The 14,941-nt window shown below is 40.4% G+C and overlaps 1 protein-coding gene across 3 annotated transcripts; it reads left to right on the top strand.

Moving 5' to 3' along the window:
* The first annotated feature begins 4,771 nt into the window (after positions 1 to 4,771).
* Positions 4,772 to 14,935, top strand: LOC106750365. 3 transcript variants are annotated; one of them, XM_014630679.1, is made up of 6 exons: positions 4,772 to 5,124; positions 10,144 to 10,209; positions 12,040 to 12,105; positions 12,237 to 12,399; positions 13,420 to 13,771; positions 14,134 to 14,935. In XM_014630679.1, the coding sequence occupies exons 1-6, from the start codon at positions 4,965 to 4,967 to the stop codon at positions 14,314 to 14,316; spliced, it is 990 nt and encodes a 329-aa protein (XP_014486165.1). In that variant the 5' UTR covers positions 4,772 to 4,964; the 3' UTR covers positions 14,317 to 14,935. The 3 variants fall into 3 exon arrangements, with proteins under 3 accessions (XP_014486165.1, XP_014486164.1, XP_014486166.1); XM_014630678.1 differs by having other exon boundaries at positions 10,144 to 10,215; XM_014630680.1 differs by lacking the exon at positions 10,144 to 10,209 and having other exon boundaries at positions 4,773 to 5,124.
* The last annotated feature ends 6 nt before the right edge of the window (positions 14,936 to 14,941 follow it).

Here is a 14,941-nt window from a genome sequence, read left to right as displayed (position 1 = left end):
ACGGAAAACGGATTTTTGCGTCGCGCGCTCGCACATGCGATAACACACGTGCGAGAGAGCCGCGAAAATATCGCCCCGATATCGCGTTCCCCGATTTACGAACAAGATTGGATATCGGGAAGTTATAAAGTGTTCCGCCTCTGTAACGTCATAAATCCGAAAGAGAAAGAGATAAGAAATATTACGCTGCGAGCAATTGAGAGAGTTGAATATATTAACAAATATATAATATTACAATAATATTGAATATTACTTTTTTTTATATGATTAGAAGCGGATATATAACCATTTATTAATATTCCAGAAACATTACTTAACATGAAATAATATTACTAGGATATTATTATAATATTACTTCTAATATTCTAAGAATACGCTTGGAATATTACTATACATTAAGAATAAAGTTTCCAACGAAAGGGACGAGTGTCAATAAACGATGAACGTGAAGTAACAATAACAATGATCCCGTTAAATTCCCAGCGATTTCCGCTTTTGTTTCACCACTCTTTCTTCGGATCGAAAGCTGCAGCGATTGCGGAGCCCTGCGTTCCCCACGGAAATTTCGAATCGTCCCGGCGAGTGAGACGATATCGCATTTCGACGATATATTTCCGTTTCCAGGTCTATCTGGGAAGAGTCGTTATTGTTGTTGCCGCAGCCTTAATGGCTCTGGTGGCCTGTGTACACGCGATACCTACTCCCGCGCCCGTTGCACCTGGGGCCATTACCGTCTACCCGATACCTCAGAGACCGGGTTACGCACCGAACCCGTGGGTCTATCCGAAGCCGACCACGGTGCAGCCTATAGGACGTTAAAGGACGATCCGGGCCCCGCAAACAGCCTCTGTTTTTCTCGAACTCGTCGCGTCAAGGCCGCAACTGCCGTATTCCGCAACCGTCCCCGCCAAACTTCGAAACAACGTTTCCTCTTCTTTTTATCTCGCGAGCCGAACGCCAGATCGGAGCGCAACTTTTAATTGGACAATAACTCGGAGCGAACAACTTTACTGTTGACTAATGTCCCCCCGATCTCGTGGATTCCAACGAGTTACGATGTTAAAATTAACTTGACGGCCGAGGATTAATTGTCGCCGGTCGCAAATGTTGTTCGCTGATGGTGTATGATACGGCGTGAATGAGCTGTTTTATAAATCTGAGGCAAGTTTGTGTTAATATTTTCCTTTGATTTATAGTATCGGTGCATATGTGCGAGCTTATGTTTAATATTTGCTTGAGTTTCGCGGGTTTAGTATTTTCGAAGATATATCGCATAAAGTGAGTCTATATCGAGGCGTAAGTGTCGCGATTTTGTTCCGTTGTTGAGCTGTACTTAAACGCTTCTTCATTTTGAGGTATAGTGAAGATATGAATGTGCTGTGTCGAAGCGAAATGTTTTACGAAGACATGGGAATTGTGTATTCTGCGAGAAAAGTATGTAAAAAATAAAATATATTTTTTTCAGTGGGTACTAATAACGAATCTACTTGAGTTCAAATTCTTTTATTGAAATGGAATAAACGATTGCTTTCATTCAAAGCTACAAATTTCAGAATGCATATTTTTTCATTTCAAAGAAAATTTTTCTCAGTATAAAAATATGTTTGTGTAAATATTGGTGTGAATAAACCAATATGTTGTAAGCGAAGAGGTATTTTACGAATTATTATTATTACGAATTACATGTATTGAGAGAGAAAATAAAGTAAAATATATTTTTTCAATAGGTAGTAATAACATTTACTCTAAGTGAATTAGCAGAAGTCGAATAAATTCTTTTATTCGAATATATCTAGAATAAACAATTACTTTGTTTTCTTCACGCAAAGCTGCAGATTTAAGAAAATATATATTTTCGCTATACGCGCCCGTATTGCATTTTCCGTCACGTTCCGGATTGATTTCGAAACTGAACGTTTATATGTGTAAAAATAAACGTGAGAAGTCTATCGGTTCGTCGATAGTTTAACGTTCTCTATTTATTTTTACGACTTTCAAGTGAAGGCTGCGATGAATGCAGAATTCCTCCTTATCATTTATATACAAGGTGTCCCAAACTAATCTCGGTTTCCATGATGTAGTGGCAAGTAGAACGGCTGAAACTGGTGAAATTAAAGAAGCCTCTATAAATCACCATTTTCAATCATTGGTAATTCGAAATTTTGCGTGTTATTTGCAAAACGGTACAAGATTTTCCCGTTCAGTCTCACCCGTTCTCCTTACACACCACGGGAACCGAGATTAGTTTGGGACACCCTATATGTGTATATATACATATACGTATATACACGTGCGCGTATATATATATATATATTTTGCCGGAATAACTTTGAGACCGCAGTATAATTCCTCGTTACGATGCCACGGAGACGCCTGCTGGAGGCTCCCGGCGGTGGCCGCCGATCCGGCGATCACAATGCGCGTCACGTACGCGTCCCGTGCACGTAAAGTCGCGCAACAAGTAAAGTACTTTTACTACGGCCGTGCGTGCGCTCCCTTTTTCACGACCTCCGCGACGTCTATTGTGGCAATTTACCTCGCGACGTACTACCGTATTGTGCGCGCGGCCACCACTTCCGCGCACTTCCGCATCCGCGTGACCCTGTTACACAATCCTGTGATTCCGAGAACCTGCGGCCAAAGTAGACGCGTAACGGCTATTTCGGGCCCGGCCGTAAAATCTCGCGGTTCTTCCGCCCCGATTTTCATCAGTAATAACGATAACCGACAACTTCGTTAATCATGAAAAAAAAAAAAAGAAAAGTGATTGCAATCGAGTAGATACAAAACCAGTAGCTTTTCTTCCCCTTTCAACCGGTGTTCTATTAAAATAATGAATGTGTGGCTATAAAAGTGAGCGTTAGATTGAGGGATACTCGAGCGATTTGCGTCGCACGGACGTCGAATATTGTTATTATTTCGCGCGGTACGCTAAATCATAATAATTCTCTCTCACGCCGACTCGCGCGAGAGAATGAGAGACCTTCACTTTCGCCGACGGTGACGTGTTACATATGTCGTACCGACCGGGAATGGGATTGACGCGATCCTTGGAATTCGTAACACGTGAACACGTTAATAATAGTCTCGATCCTTACGACGCCACACGTGTCCCGCGAAATAACCGCTACCATAACGTGGAAGCGTGTCCATGAGGAACACCCGAGTTGAAATTTTCACGTTATTTTCACGCTCTTAAGGATAATTTGCGCTCATTTAGACGGCCTAATAAGAGAAACAAATGAAAATCTAAACAAATTTGACGATATTGATACTTTTCAACTTCTCTCTTGAACCATTAATTCTACAGATTGAATTCCAACGCTACCTTCATCAACCTATTTTAATGCTGAAACAGCGAAAACGGAAATTTAAGACTTTATTTTATCAGGGGTCAAAATAGGGGTTATATTATATTATTAGAATTGAAATTGAATCTATTTTTTACCATCTTAGCTCCTACTATGTTGTAGAATTAAATTAAGCGTATCCGCTTCGGACAATCGACGGCCGTAGGAGGAATGCTTATATTAACTGAAAAAAAAAAAAGACAAAAAAAGCTTGGTGATAAACTTGCTAAATGCATTTACTTTCGAGATTTCGAGACGGAATATTTGGTTCGTGAAATTACGATATTAATTATCGAATATTCAGTTGGCCCGCAAACGACTTTCATCAAAAGTCGTATCCACTAAATAAAATAACGACAGCTGAATTAAATACTAACAGGAAATATTTAACATCTGTTATCAAATGTTTGATTTTTACTATTACATATTTGGTAACTATTACGCGTCAAGTTAACGCGAGCGTCAAGTGGAACCCGCCCCAAGTGTGATCCGCGATTTCACCGGCGCCGCCGACGATCAACTTAAAACCTCGTGTAGCCTATTTTTTTTTCGGTCCTTTTCTAGTCACGGTTCTCCTGGCGAAACCGGTCGTTAATCTCATGTTTCTAATAATACGCCGCGAAAAGATAAAAAGCCGTGCCGTTCGGTTCTCATTTCTCCCGTGTCCGCATCGGTGCAATATTGATCCGTTGCGGAGTGAATCATTTTGCCCTTTGTACTTGCGAATAACGATAAAGACGCGACCTTGATTATTATTAATGCGATAATCGCCAACGTATGTCGTCTGTTTATACTACGACAATAATAATATTAAAAAAATAATATTATTATGTTATTTTCATATTATATATTTTTTTAAATTTTCAACTCTTTATGTATATTTAATTGTAGTCTTTTATGTACACCCTGTATATATAACATATGTATATACATATATATTTTATTTACATATATTTTTCTATATTACTATTATTTTATATTTTTTCAATACTCTAAGAACATTTTTACAATATACCAAGAATATTATGTGAAGTGCAACATCAATAGAACTTTCCCGAAATAAGAAAAAATACCACGTAACGTTCTTAGAATATTATAAGAATATTATTTTAATATCGAATAATATTCGTATAATATTCTCGGGAACATTGCACGCTTAGAAGGTGTGTTATAAAATTGAAAGACGTTTGACATGAGGCGAGAATTTCAACTTAGGAGGAGATCGCCGGGCCACCGTTTGCGGCGAAATTCGATCGGCGGCAAATGCCTCGCGTAGGCGCCGACCTTCGGGCGAGGAAGAGTCGCCCGGCTTGCTCCGAAACCGCGATTACCTGCACGTTCCCCGGTGGGCGACGCGTCGGGCTGAGCCGAGCGTGTAAATGCGACATGGGAATCGAACGACGCGCGCGCGCGTGTACGAACGCTCACTTTCGCTGACGACGACGCGCTCGGTGTGCACGCGCGCGGCCTGCACCAGCAGTTCGCTGTGCACCGCGCGGTTTTTCATCTTGTCAGTCAGTCAGTCAGTCTTCCTGCTCCCACGAGAGCGGAGCCGATCGGCCGATTTTCCGCGTTTTTCCGATCGCACGGTTTCCCACGACGGGGTACACGACGATGTTACCGGGGTCGATCAAGTGCCGTGCGGCAAGACGAGTTCTCACGATAACGATATGCATCGTCCTCCAAGTGATGGTGCACGCTTCGCCGACCGAGCCCTTGCCCTCCATCCTTCTGGACGGCATCGGTAACGTCGCCAACTCCGCAACGAACTTCCGTGAGTCGATCCCCGATATCACTCGGTAATCGCGTGAAATTATTAAACATTCGCAAGATTAAACAGCAATGATGTTGCATGGACATTTATTTAGTAAGAGAAAGAAAAGACCAATTGCATGATAAGTGAAATAAGTAGAAAATACATCGCACAGCGGCACATTGTTTGATGATATATCAATCATACGGGATTGTATGCTTTGTATCTCGCAGCGAAAATCAAAAGTTAACGTTTAAAGTGTAACAATTGAATATTGAGAGAGCGCCGACCGCTCGGCCGTAAGTAGTTTGTCGGCTGAAATGTTGAATAGCAAATAAGTTAGGCCGATGGAGATCCCCAGGAGGTAAATTCATCGAACCGGGGGGGGTGACGTAACGAATTACGATGCCCGGATAGATGAGGAGATACAGCGCGTCGGTATTCGATGAAAGTGAAAAGACACACAGGCGCAACGGTACAGCGATATCAATTAAAGATTGAGCGATGAATGGAAAGTTCAAGCGTCATTATATTAGATAACGATATCGGAAAGAACTGATCCTATGAGCGAGTAATATTCCTAGAATATTATGTGGATATTATTAAAATAATTCTAATATTCTAAGGGTATTATGTAATATTTTTTTATATTATAAGGATGTTCTATTGATGTCCGCTTTACGTAATATTCTTGGCATGTTATAAAAATGTTCTTAGAATATTGAAATAATAATAATAATATAGAAAAACATAAAAATTATATATATATATATATTTGTTTTTATTTTAATAATTTATATGATAAAACAATTGGTATCGCAATACATATAAAATAAAAAACTGCATTCCTCGTCGAATAATGGTCGAAAACATTTGATTAGTCGAAGAGATGACGGGACGGCTCGTTTCTAATTACATTTTGCCGTTCGAGCGGTATTTATAAATCAAAGTCACATAAAAAGTCACGAATTTCTTTAAACATAACGATTAACATGACAGCCACTGGTCGCAATCGGCATAGGAGCGCGATATATTTATTGTACACCGAGTAGTGACCCTATTTTTAATCGGATACAAAACTAGAGTGTATACATTATTCCACTTTCTCGCATGTAATCGATCAATTAGATAATAAAACTCACCGGCATGCGAAATGATAAATGTTTCATATCGACGCGTTTCTCAAAAATGTATACTGCATTAAAAAAAAAAACAGTTGTCCGGAACAGGATACGCGATAAGAGAATTCCCACAGCAACGACTGTACGTTGAACATAAAAGTTCCATTAGTGGAACATAAAAGATAATATTGCGATATGCCGAATTACCTTCGATATGGTCGTAGTTTAAACGTGTATAAACAACCCTCCCATGACTAATTCATCTTGCGATCAATATTTTTCTCTCGCGTGTGAGTTAAAAAGCAGTCTCCGTTATCTCAAATACTCAAACATTATAGTATCAAATAGTAATGCTTAATCTCAAATAAGTTGAATTGAATTTGATTAATTAATTCGAGACCGCTTGTGGGCCTGTCAAAAATAGATCGATAGTGAGAGAGAGAAAAGAACGTTTAAGCTCTATAAACGCGAAGTATTTCGATAAATATGCATGAAAATCGATGAATCCCCAGACTTTTGGATTAATTAAAACCATTGAAAAGGATTGAAGAACGCATTCACACAGAAAATATGTTACGAGGAACATCTAATAATATCAGGAAAAGATACATTCGCGGAAACGAACGATGAATCAGACTGCGACGCATTTTTTGCAACTTAACGTAAGAGAAGAGCTTATTAACATTTAATTGATATAAGTGATATGTTTCGTACAAATGACGAATGGTATTTTTTACTCCTCGACGTCAGCATTAGTCACATCTTGTCCTTGCAAACGCGATATTTTGCATAATCTCTACACTGGAAAAAAGAGTTCAGCAACAATTATTTGGTAACGAACATTTAATGCGATAGTTTCAATTAAATTGTTTGGTTACACCAATCCAAATCATTCAGTCGAAACTACTTCGCTAAATGCTCGATAATTTTTCCCAAACCCTTTATTCAGTGTAGCGAGAAAAAAACACAATCCGAATGTACATAAAACGTTAATCAAAACTTTAATTAATTAAATTTTTATTCGCCTACAAGAACGTGCGATGTAATATGAAAAGAATGAGAGGACACGCGGGAAAGCTGGAAATAAGCATACATAACTCAATATAAAGTATAACCGCCATTCAGAAAAAAAAGACTGATAATAATTACTGAATATATTTAGTTTAGAGATTTCGACGGAATATTTGGAATAATCGTTATGAAACTTGATATTAATTACCAAGTATTTAGTTGGTTTGCGGTACGAACGAACTTTTATTCCGAGTTGAAACAACTAAATAAAATAATAACAGCCAAGAAATATTTAACATCTCTTAGTATTGATGATTATTATTAGATATCTCGTAAATATTACGGGATCATTCAATTCCGTTCTTACAAAATATTTGGTAACTATTAGTATATATTTATGACTCCCCCCTCCCTCCTCTCACTCTCACTCACCCACTCTCTACTCTCTATTCTTTCTCTTTCTCCACACAAGGACATATTATAAGCACGAAATGTAAAAACAGGAGTTCGTAAGACTCGTCGATTCCTGTCAAATTAGCGTAGCAGCGCAAATTACGGTCAGTAGTCGGACGAGTGACGAAATCGAAACTACAGAGGATTTCTTCACACTGAAGTGAGAAAGATACATCCAAGTGAAGAAGCGGAGTGTCAAGCTGCCCTAAAATAGTTTACGAACAGATAATTACGTCAAGATAGATTACGATGAGATGTTTTTTCAGAAAAATTATAACAACTACCTAAAACAATTTTCCTCACGGACTGTATGTTTATTAATAGTTACCAAATATATATATATATATATATATACCATATATATACCATATATATATATATATATATATATGGTATATATATATCATACTCTACTATCAAGATTTGGTATTGGATTACCGAAGTTTAATTTCACAGTCTAATCTTAGTTCGAGCGACCAAATCTCAACTCTTAAAACTATATGAATATTTATTTCATCCGATCAAATTATTTCGACCGAACGTTTGGCCTTCGATATTTCACCTCAGTCATTTAGCAACAGTCATTTGTCAACTTTTGTTATTGCCAAATCCTTCTTTGGTCCGTAACGCGTAACATTTCTGGGCGGGGACGGGAGAGGGAGGGGGGAGGGTACTTCTGTTCGTCAATTATTTTGTTTGGCTTTAATTACTTAATACATCCAAGCACGAGATTTTATTCATATAAATAGATTGATTTAATTCAACCATCAATCAATACATATAAATAAAGCGGCACCGGAGTAAAGGAAAATTTGTTTTTCCTCGATTGCTGCTCTCGTTCAAGTTGCACGACTAATTTCCGTCCGATAATTGATATCAATTGAAACTTCCGATTCAATTAACAGCAGCGGCGGCGGCAGCGGTAATGCGCGTCACTTGCACGATGATATCGTGACGGTAGGATAAAAAAGTCACATTGAAAATTCAGCTCGCGATCTTTCACACGTTGTTACGTAAACCGCGTTATAAGTGGAATTGAAGCTCGGCGCGCGACGTGCAATTTTTTCACACACATGCGCGGCCGATGCGCGACGCGGCGGGAGCGCGTGCGTGAATGGCAGCAAGTCAAATAAAAAAATAAACTGTAATCGAATTTGCAATTGCAACTGTGCGGAACTCTCTTCGCCGCCGCATTCCGCCGGGCGCGATTATTATTATCATTATTATTATTATTATTCGTCGGCAAGTTGTTCGACTCGATCTTCTCTCGACGTAATGGATCACGTCGTGAATCATCGGCGTGCCGATGTAATCTCCCCCCTCAGTTCAGTCACCGGACAAGAAATCGTTGCGAGACGAAATTTGTCGACGAACCCGCCTCTCGGATAACCCGCGTCAGAATTGTCGGTCGGTATGAGAGCTTCGCGTTTCCCGAAAACCGACTCTCTCGAGCCTCCGACCGAGTCGATCCTTCGCTATCCGCAATCGGTGCCGCAGCCATCGGCGTACGGTTTAATTAACGTATGCAAAGGCAAGTGTCGATCGGTCGCCAAGTGCGAGCGAATGCGCGTGGATATCCTTCGCTTCATTCGATTCGTATCAAAACGAATCTAAATGAGATCCATGGGATGCGATCTTCATCAGTCGAGCGTGGGAAACAAAGGGAAACAAAGGAAGAGCGCTATCAATAGCGCGAGATTTCATGTACCCTATAAGCCCGTAATATTATTTAATATTGAATAATATTCTCTAGGTATATTCTTGGAATACTCTTGGATGTAATATTCTAATAATGTTCTAGAATTATTACTTAATATTAAGTAGTATCTCTGGAATATTAATTAATAGATGCTTGTATGCCCGCCTTTAATAATATTAAAAAAATAACATTATTTAATGTTACTGTAAAAACATCATATGTAATATATATAATATATATAATTGTAGTTCATTGTTTCAAATGTATTGCAACGCCAATTGTTTTATCATATAAATAAAGTCGAAGTAATTTTACGTAAAAATACGTTTTGTATTTGAAAAAAATTATTCACGTATACGTATCTGTGTATATATATTTTACTTATATACCTTTTTGCTATATTGTTATTATTTTAATACTGAATAATATTCATATAAAATTCTAGGAATATTACGCGCTTATAGAGTACTCGTGTACGATGAGATATAATTTACACTCCGTATTCGCGTTAATCAAACGCAATGTGGAACGAAGGAAGATCAAATATTATCATCGCGCGTCTTTTCGTCCTTGTTAATTTACAAATATTAATTATTACGTTACACTCGACTGAGAAGAGGTCTCCACTCGCTACATAGATGTCGGATGTCGCGAGATGAGCGGGCAGAATTTAATCAACATTTCCTCGGCTCTCTCTCGGTTAATTCATCCTGTTTGTGAAAGAGTATCTCGTTGATTTGTGATCGTTTGTTACAGTAACGGGAGTCATGCAACGGCAAAAAGAATTGTTGCATCGCGTTACGGATACTGCCACGGACTACAGTATGTGTTCGTACAAATCGTCAAGATTTTTTCAGAAAGGCTTGAATACTTCACGCTTACGGCGCAGCTTCATGGTTTTAGAAAAAAAAAAAAAGAAAACAATCTTCAGTAGCTTATTATATTATTATTATTAGCTTATTATATTGCAAATGCTTCTGCATATGACCGCTGATAATGAGTAACGCTGAGTCTATATCCTTGGAAAGTACCTTTGGAAAATGACGAGCCAATAGAAACGGAAATATAAGTGGAAATGTATACTCTTTCGCGTAACAATCCGTATATATGCTGAAAAAAAAATTGTTATGTTCAAGTGAATATTTGCTATGTAATATGGGAGTGATTTTTTTTTTATTTGGATTAAGTAAATGTTAACTTAAATATAGCACATCGAAAGAAAAAAAAATGCTACATTTAAATAGTATTTATTTGATCCGAATAAAATTAACTACTCCAATACTCCTTAACAAATATCTATTTGAACGTAGTAATTTTTTTCCAGTGTACAACATATATATTTATAAGAAATTAACTTGATGATTAGAGACTGAATTTGGTTCAACTATGAGAATAAAGTTCCGATCATCTGCACTTGATCCCCCAATTAATCGAACACGAACGATGTCTCATTATGCTTCACAGCCAAATATACGTAACTCGTACACGATTGTGCGCATTCCGCTCGAGATGAAACTTCCCTTTTGTCATTTTCTCCTTTTAACCATGTCGGCTTTCGACATGTCTGTATACATTGCCGCGCGAGTCGAAGCTTTAATCACAATGTACGTAAACGAGCGATGTGGGCGTCGAAAAGTTAGGGACCAATTACACGTCTCTCTGAGGGACATTGAGAAACGTAATTCGCGTTAGCGTAAATTCCAACACGCCCGGGGTCGCGAGCCAACGGGAACTCGAAGATGCGAATATACAGACAGCGCGGTGACGCAGTAATGCAATACGACCTGCAGCAACGTTACGGTGCGTTTGATTGCGAAGAAGAGACTACGTTCTCTTCCTCTTCATCACGGGCGGGACGATAAAGACTCTTGCAATTGCATTATGAAAATTCCCGGACAGCTTTTTAATCCCCCTTTAAATAAAACGCTGTCGAATAGCCCTGCCTCGGTTTGATTGAACACGCTTTCAGCACGATATTGTCAATATTACTGTTCCTCCGCCTCCTCGGGACGGGAATTTTAATGGGAATTGCTAACAAACTTTCGCAGAAGTGAACGTAAGACAAACTAACTCAAATGACTTAAATAGCGAACCGCTTCAACGCACACCCGCATAATTACAATTTACGTTTCATCCAAGCACGTATCTCACGCGAGCCGATGTACTTCCGAGGAGGAAGTGCACTCGCGTACGAGAATATCCGCACGCGATAGAGACGACCGGCGTTTTATCCCTCAAGGAAACAATCGCAATGCCGTCTTAATGTACCGATTACTTCCGCGCTTCTGTTTCTACAAATCTTTCGGTGCGCCGTCGTCGCCGGTATTTTCCCTTCCGTTGTTCCGTCGCTCGTACAATCGAACGAAATTTCGGCGAAACTTTTCCGGAATGGAACGCGCAATTTCGCGCGTTCACATATATAAACAATAAAAGAATGGAGAGAAAGAGAGAGAGAGAGAGAGAAGAATCGCTGTGACGCAACAATGCACCGGAAATGCGGGCGACGATGGGAGACGACCGAAAGAGTTAAATGCCTCCTGACCTCCGGCGCGACGCGGCAATATAACAAGCGCGCAATAAGATTAGACGAGATAAACGTGAACGCAAATGAAGGGAGACCCTCTCTCTCTCGGTCTTGTCTTCTGATTGTAGTAACCAGCGCGGTGGAGAGGCCGAGAAATTTATTGATCAACGCCACCAGGGCGACGACCGGATACAGTGAGTATATCGCGAGTATATGGTTGTCGGCGTGTCGCCGCGTAATATCGAATATATCGTAACGCTTAGTCACACTAGACTCTTTCATTCGCTTATTTTATTCGCTAATCGTCACGAGGAGGGGGTGGTAGTTGACAGCGCGGCGTCAAGGGGCCTCGAGTTCAAGCTGAGAAGATTCCTGGAAAAATTCCGCGTCCGAATGCGCAACGGCATACCGGAACTGGGTATACCACCGTTGGAGCCGTTCACGCTCGACGAGATCGTCATCGACACGGACAATCCGGAAATAGGGAAGTAAGTGTCCGCTTAAAGCGTGGTCTACCGATGGGCGGTACGAGTGCGTTCGCAGGAAGTAAGAATAAGAAATTGACCGATCGTATTCGAGTGTGAGGAGAATAATCGACCGGTGATTGGCCAACGGTGTTCGCACTGGTATCTAGATAAAATTATCTAAACAATCATCCAGATGAATAAATTGATCATCCTTACCTTTAGAGCGAGACGAAATATACTTGTCTCATTCGAACTTATCGCACTGGTTCAGCGGCGCAACTGAAAAGAACAAACCATTTGTTTCAATTGATCAATCCACTTTAAGCTTGTGTCAAACTGCCGACTGTGAAGGCCGACCCGACTGCCGATTACGACTGCCAATTCTCAATGGACCAATTACAATAGACTAGTTACACGACGCTCCACTATGATAGGCCCTTCAAAAGTCGATAGTCGTAACCGCCGGTCAGATCGGCCTTCACAGTCAGCAGTCTGATATGGGCTTTATTGAAGAAGACCGAAATAACGAGTGCGTTCAGGAAGCACAGCGATTAGTGAGCGGTCAATGATTATTGGTCTTTTCTGTTGGATCCTGAAATTTAGAGCGATTATGCCGACGAATTACTTAGCCGTTGCGCAATGTTACGATCTGCTTAAGTTTTATCAGAAACTTTTACAAAGTCTCTCATGAAGGCGATATCATCTAAAAAGTTATCCAGATAAGCAGCGCTACTTATCTTATTTCCCATCTAAATAAATTAAAGGCAAACTCATCTTCATCTCATCTAAGTTGAATTTGTTGGATTTTCACCACATCTTCATCCGGATGAATCTGAAATCATCTAAGACAAACACCGTTGGTTAATTCCTACCTGTAGATCGTGTTTTACGCTGCCGTGTACGTCAGGTTTCGTCTTGAGAGGATATATCTCGCGACCGGCTTTGGCGAGCTAAGCGCGGAAGAATCGATTATCGCGGTTGCTGTCGCGTTAATGATGCCGGCGACGCGCGAAACTTCATCGCGCGAAATCTGCTGCGTAGAGTGCACCTGCTGATCGAGAGCCTAGAAGTGAGGAAGTTGTCGACTTTCCTGATCGATCGCGCTAAGCTGTCGCTGATCGGCCCTACCATCGCGATCAACATCTCCATTCCCGAGATTTACGCGACGGGCCATTACAACATATCCGGTGTACTGGGCGACACGTATCAGCTACACGGCGCGGGTCCTTTCCAAACGACCGTGCGCGACTTCCGCGCTTACGCGAACACCGCGCTCGGCTACAACAGAGGAATGTACACGAAGAGCTTCGTCCTCGATTTTTCTCTGCGCGCGATTAAGATACACCTGGAGGACTTCATGGGCGGCGAGGACATCGGCAAGATTATGAGCAAGGTGAGACTCCCGTGAATCGAGGTCGCCCGTGAAATGAACATCCGAGAATTCGGATTTTTGTGAAAAGGATCCACCGCGGAAAATGGCTCTCGGCTAAATTTCCCGAAACTGTGCTATATATGATCCCTATAAACGCGCAATATTCCTAGAATATTATCAGAATATTTCGTCTAATATTCTAAGAATATGCTCGGAATATTACTTAATATTGAATAATATTACGCCCTTAAAGGGCCTGTGCTGAATAATTCAAATTCAATGTTCGAACGCAAAGCACGAGTGGCTCGAGATTCCCGCAGGATGAATTTCACTCTGTTGGGACGTGTCGAACACATCTATAAATCGGCCTGATTGTTTCGCAGGTCTTCGAGGAGCTGACACCGGAGGCATTAGACATCATCAAGCCAGACATACTGCCGATAATACAGGATTACGTGTCTAGCCACGTGAACGAGACGATTCGCCACTTGACAATGAGGGACATTTTTCACGTTCTTTTAGGCGAGTACGAGATCGGTGATATCACGCATTTATTGATACCATGAAGAGAGGCGAACAAACAGCCACATCGGATTGCCCAATCAACGGAATAACGAGCTTAGCGTGACAATGCCTGAAGATGACTTCGTCGCGGTCGAAAATGCGACGGATCACACACGATCGGAGCCGAAGGTACAAAACGTTGTGCCTAAACGTTGCGATCGAACGAACGATAATCGTAATACTCGCGACTAAGTCGAGCCGATTTTACGAAGTAAGCTTCGTATTTCGTAATCGTGCGACAACGATTCGAGAATCCCGCGAAGTATCTCACTCGATGCTCGCTTCCGACGACCCACACTGTGCCCTCTTGCCGGAGGGACGATCGTTAGGTGTGAATTGTCGATTTGTTTGTTCCTCCTAAGACGCGACCGTCTAAATCAGTTATTTCCGATAGAGCCCGGTTTGTTTATTAAAGAGCGCCTAGAAAATTTCCGGTGAGATACCAGTTTTTATACATGTGTATATAGAAGTATCGATATAATATAATAATATTATTAATATAATAATATATATTTTGAAATATTATTCTACATTATATGTCGAAATTATTTCTCTTTTTCACGATATCAATATATTAAAAGCAATACAAATTTATACGCATCCTAGTAAGTACAGAACGTTAAATTT

This window comes from Dinoponera quadriceps, unplaced genomic scaffold (genome assembly GCF_001313825.1).
Source record: "Dinoponera quadriceps isolate SergipeBrazil2010 unplaced genomic scaffold, ASM131382v1 scaffold5230, whole genome shotgun sequence".
Taxonomy (NCBI): Eukaryota; Metazoa; Arthropoda; class Insecta; order Hymenoptera; family Formicidae; genus Dinoponera; species Dinoponera quadriceps.
This window is presented reverse-complemented; position numbering and strand designations above follow the sequence as displayed.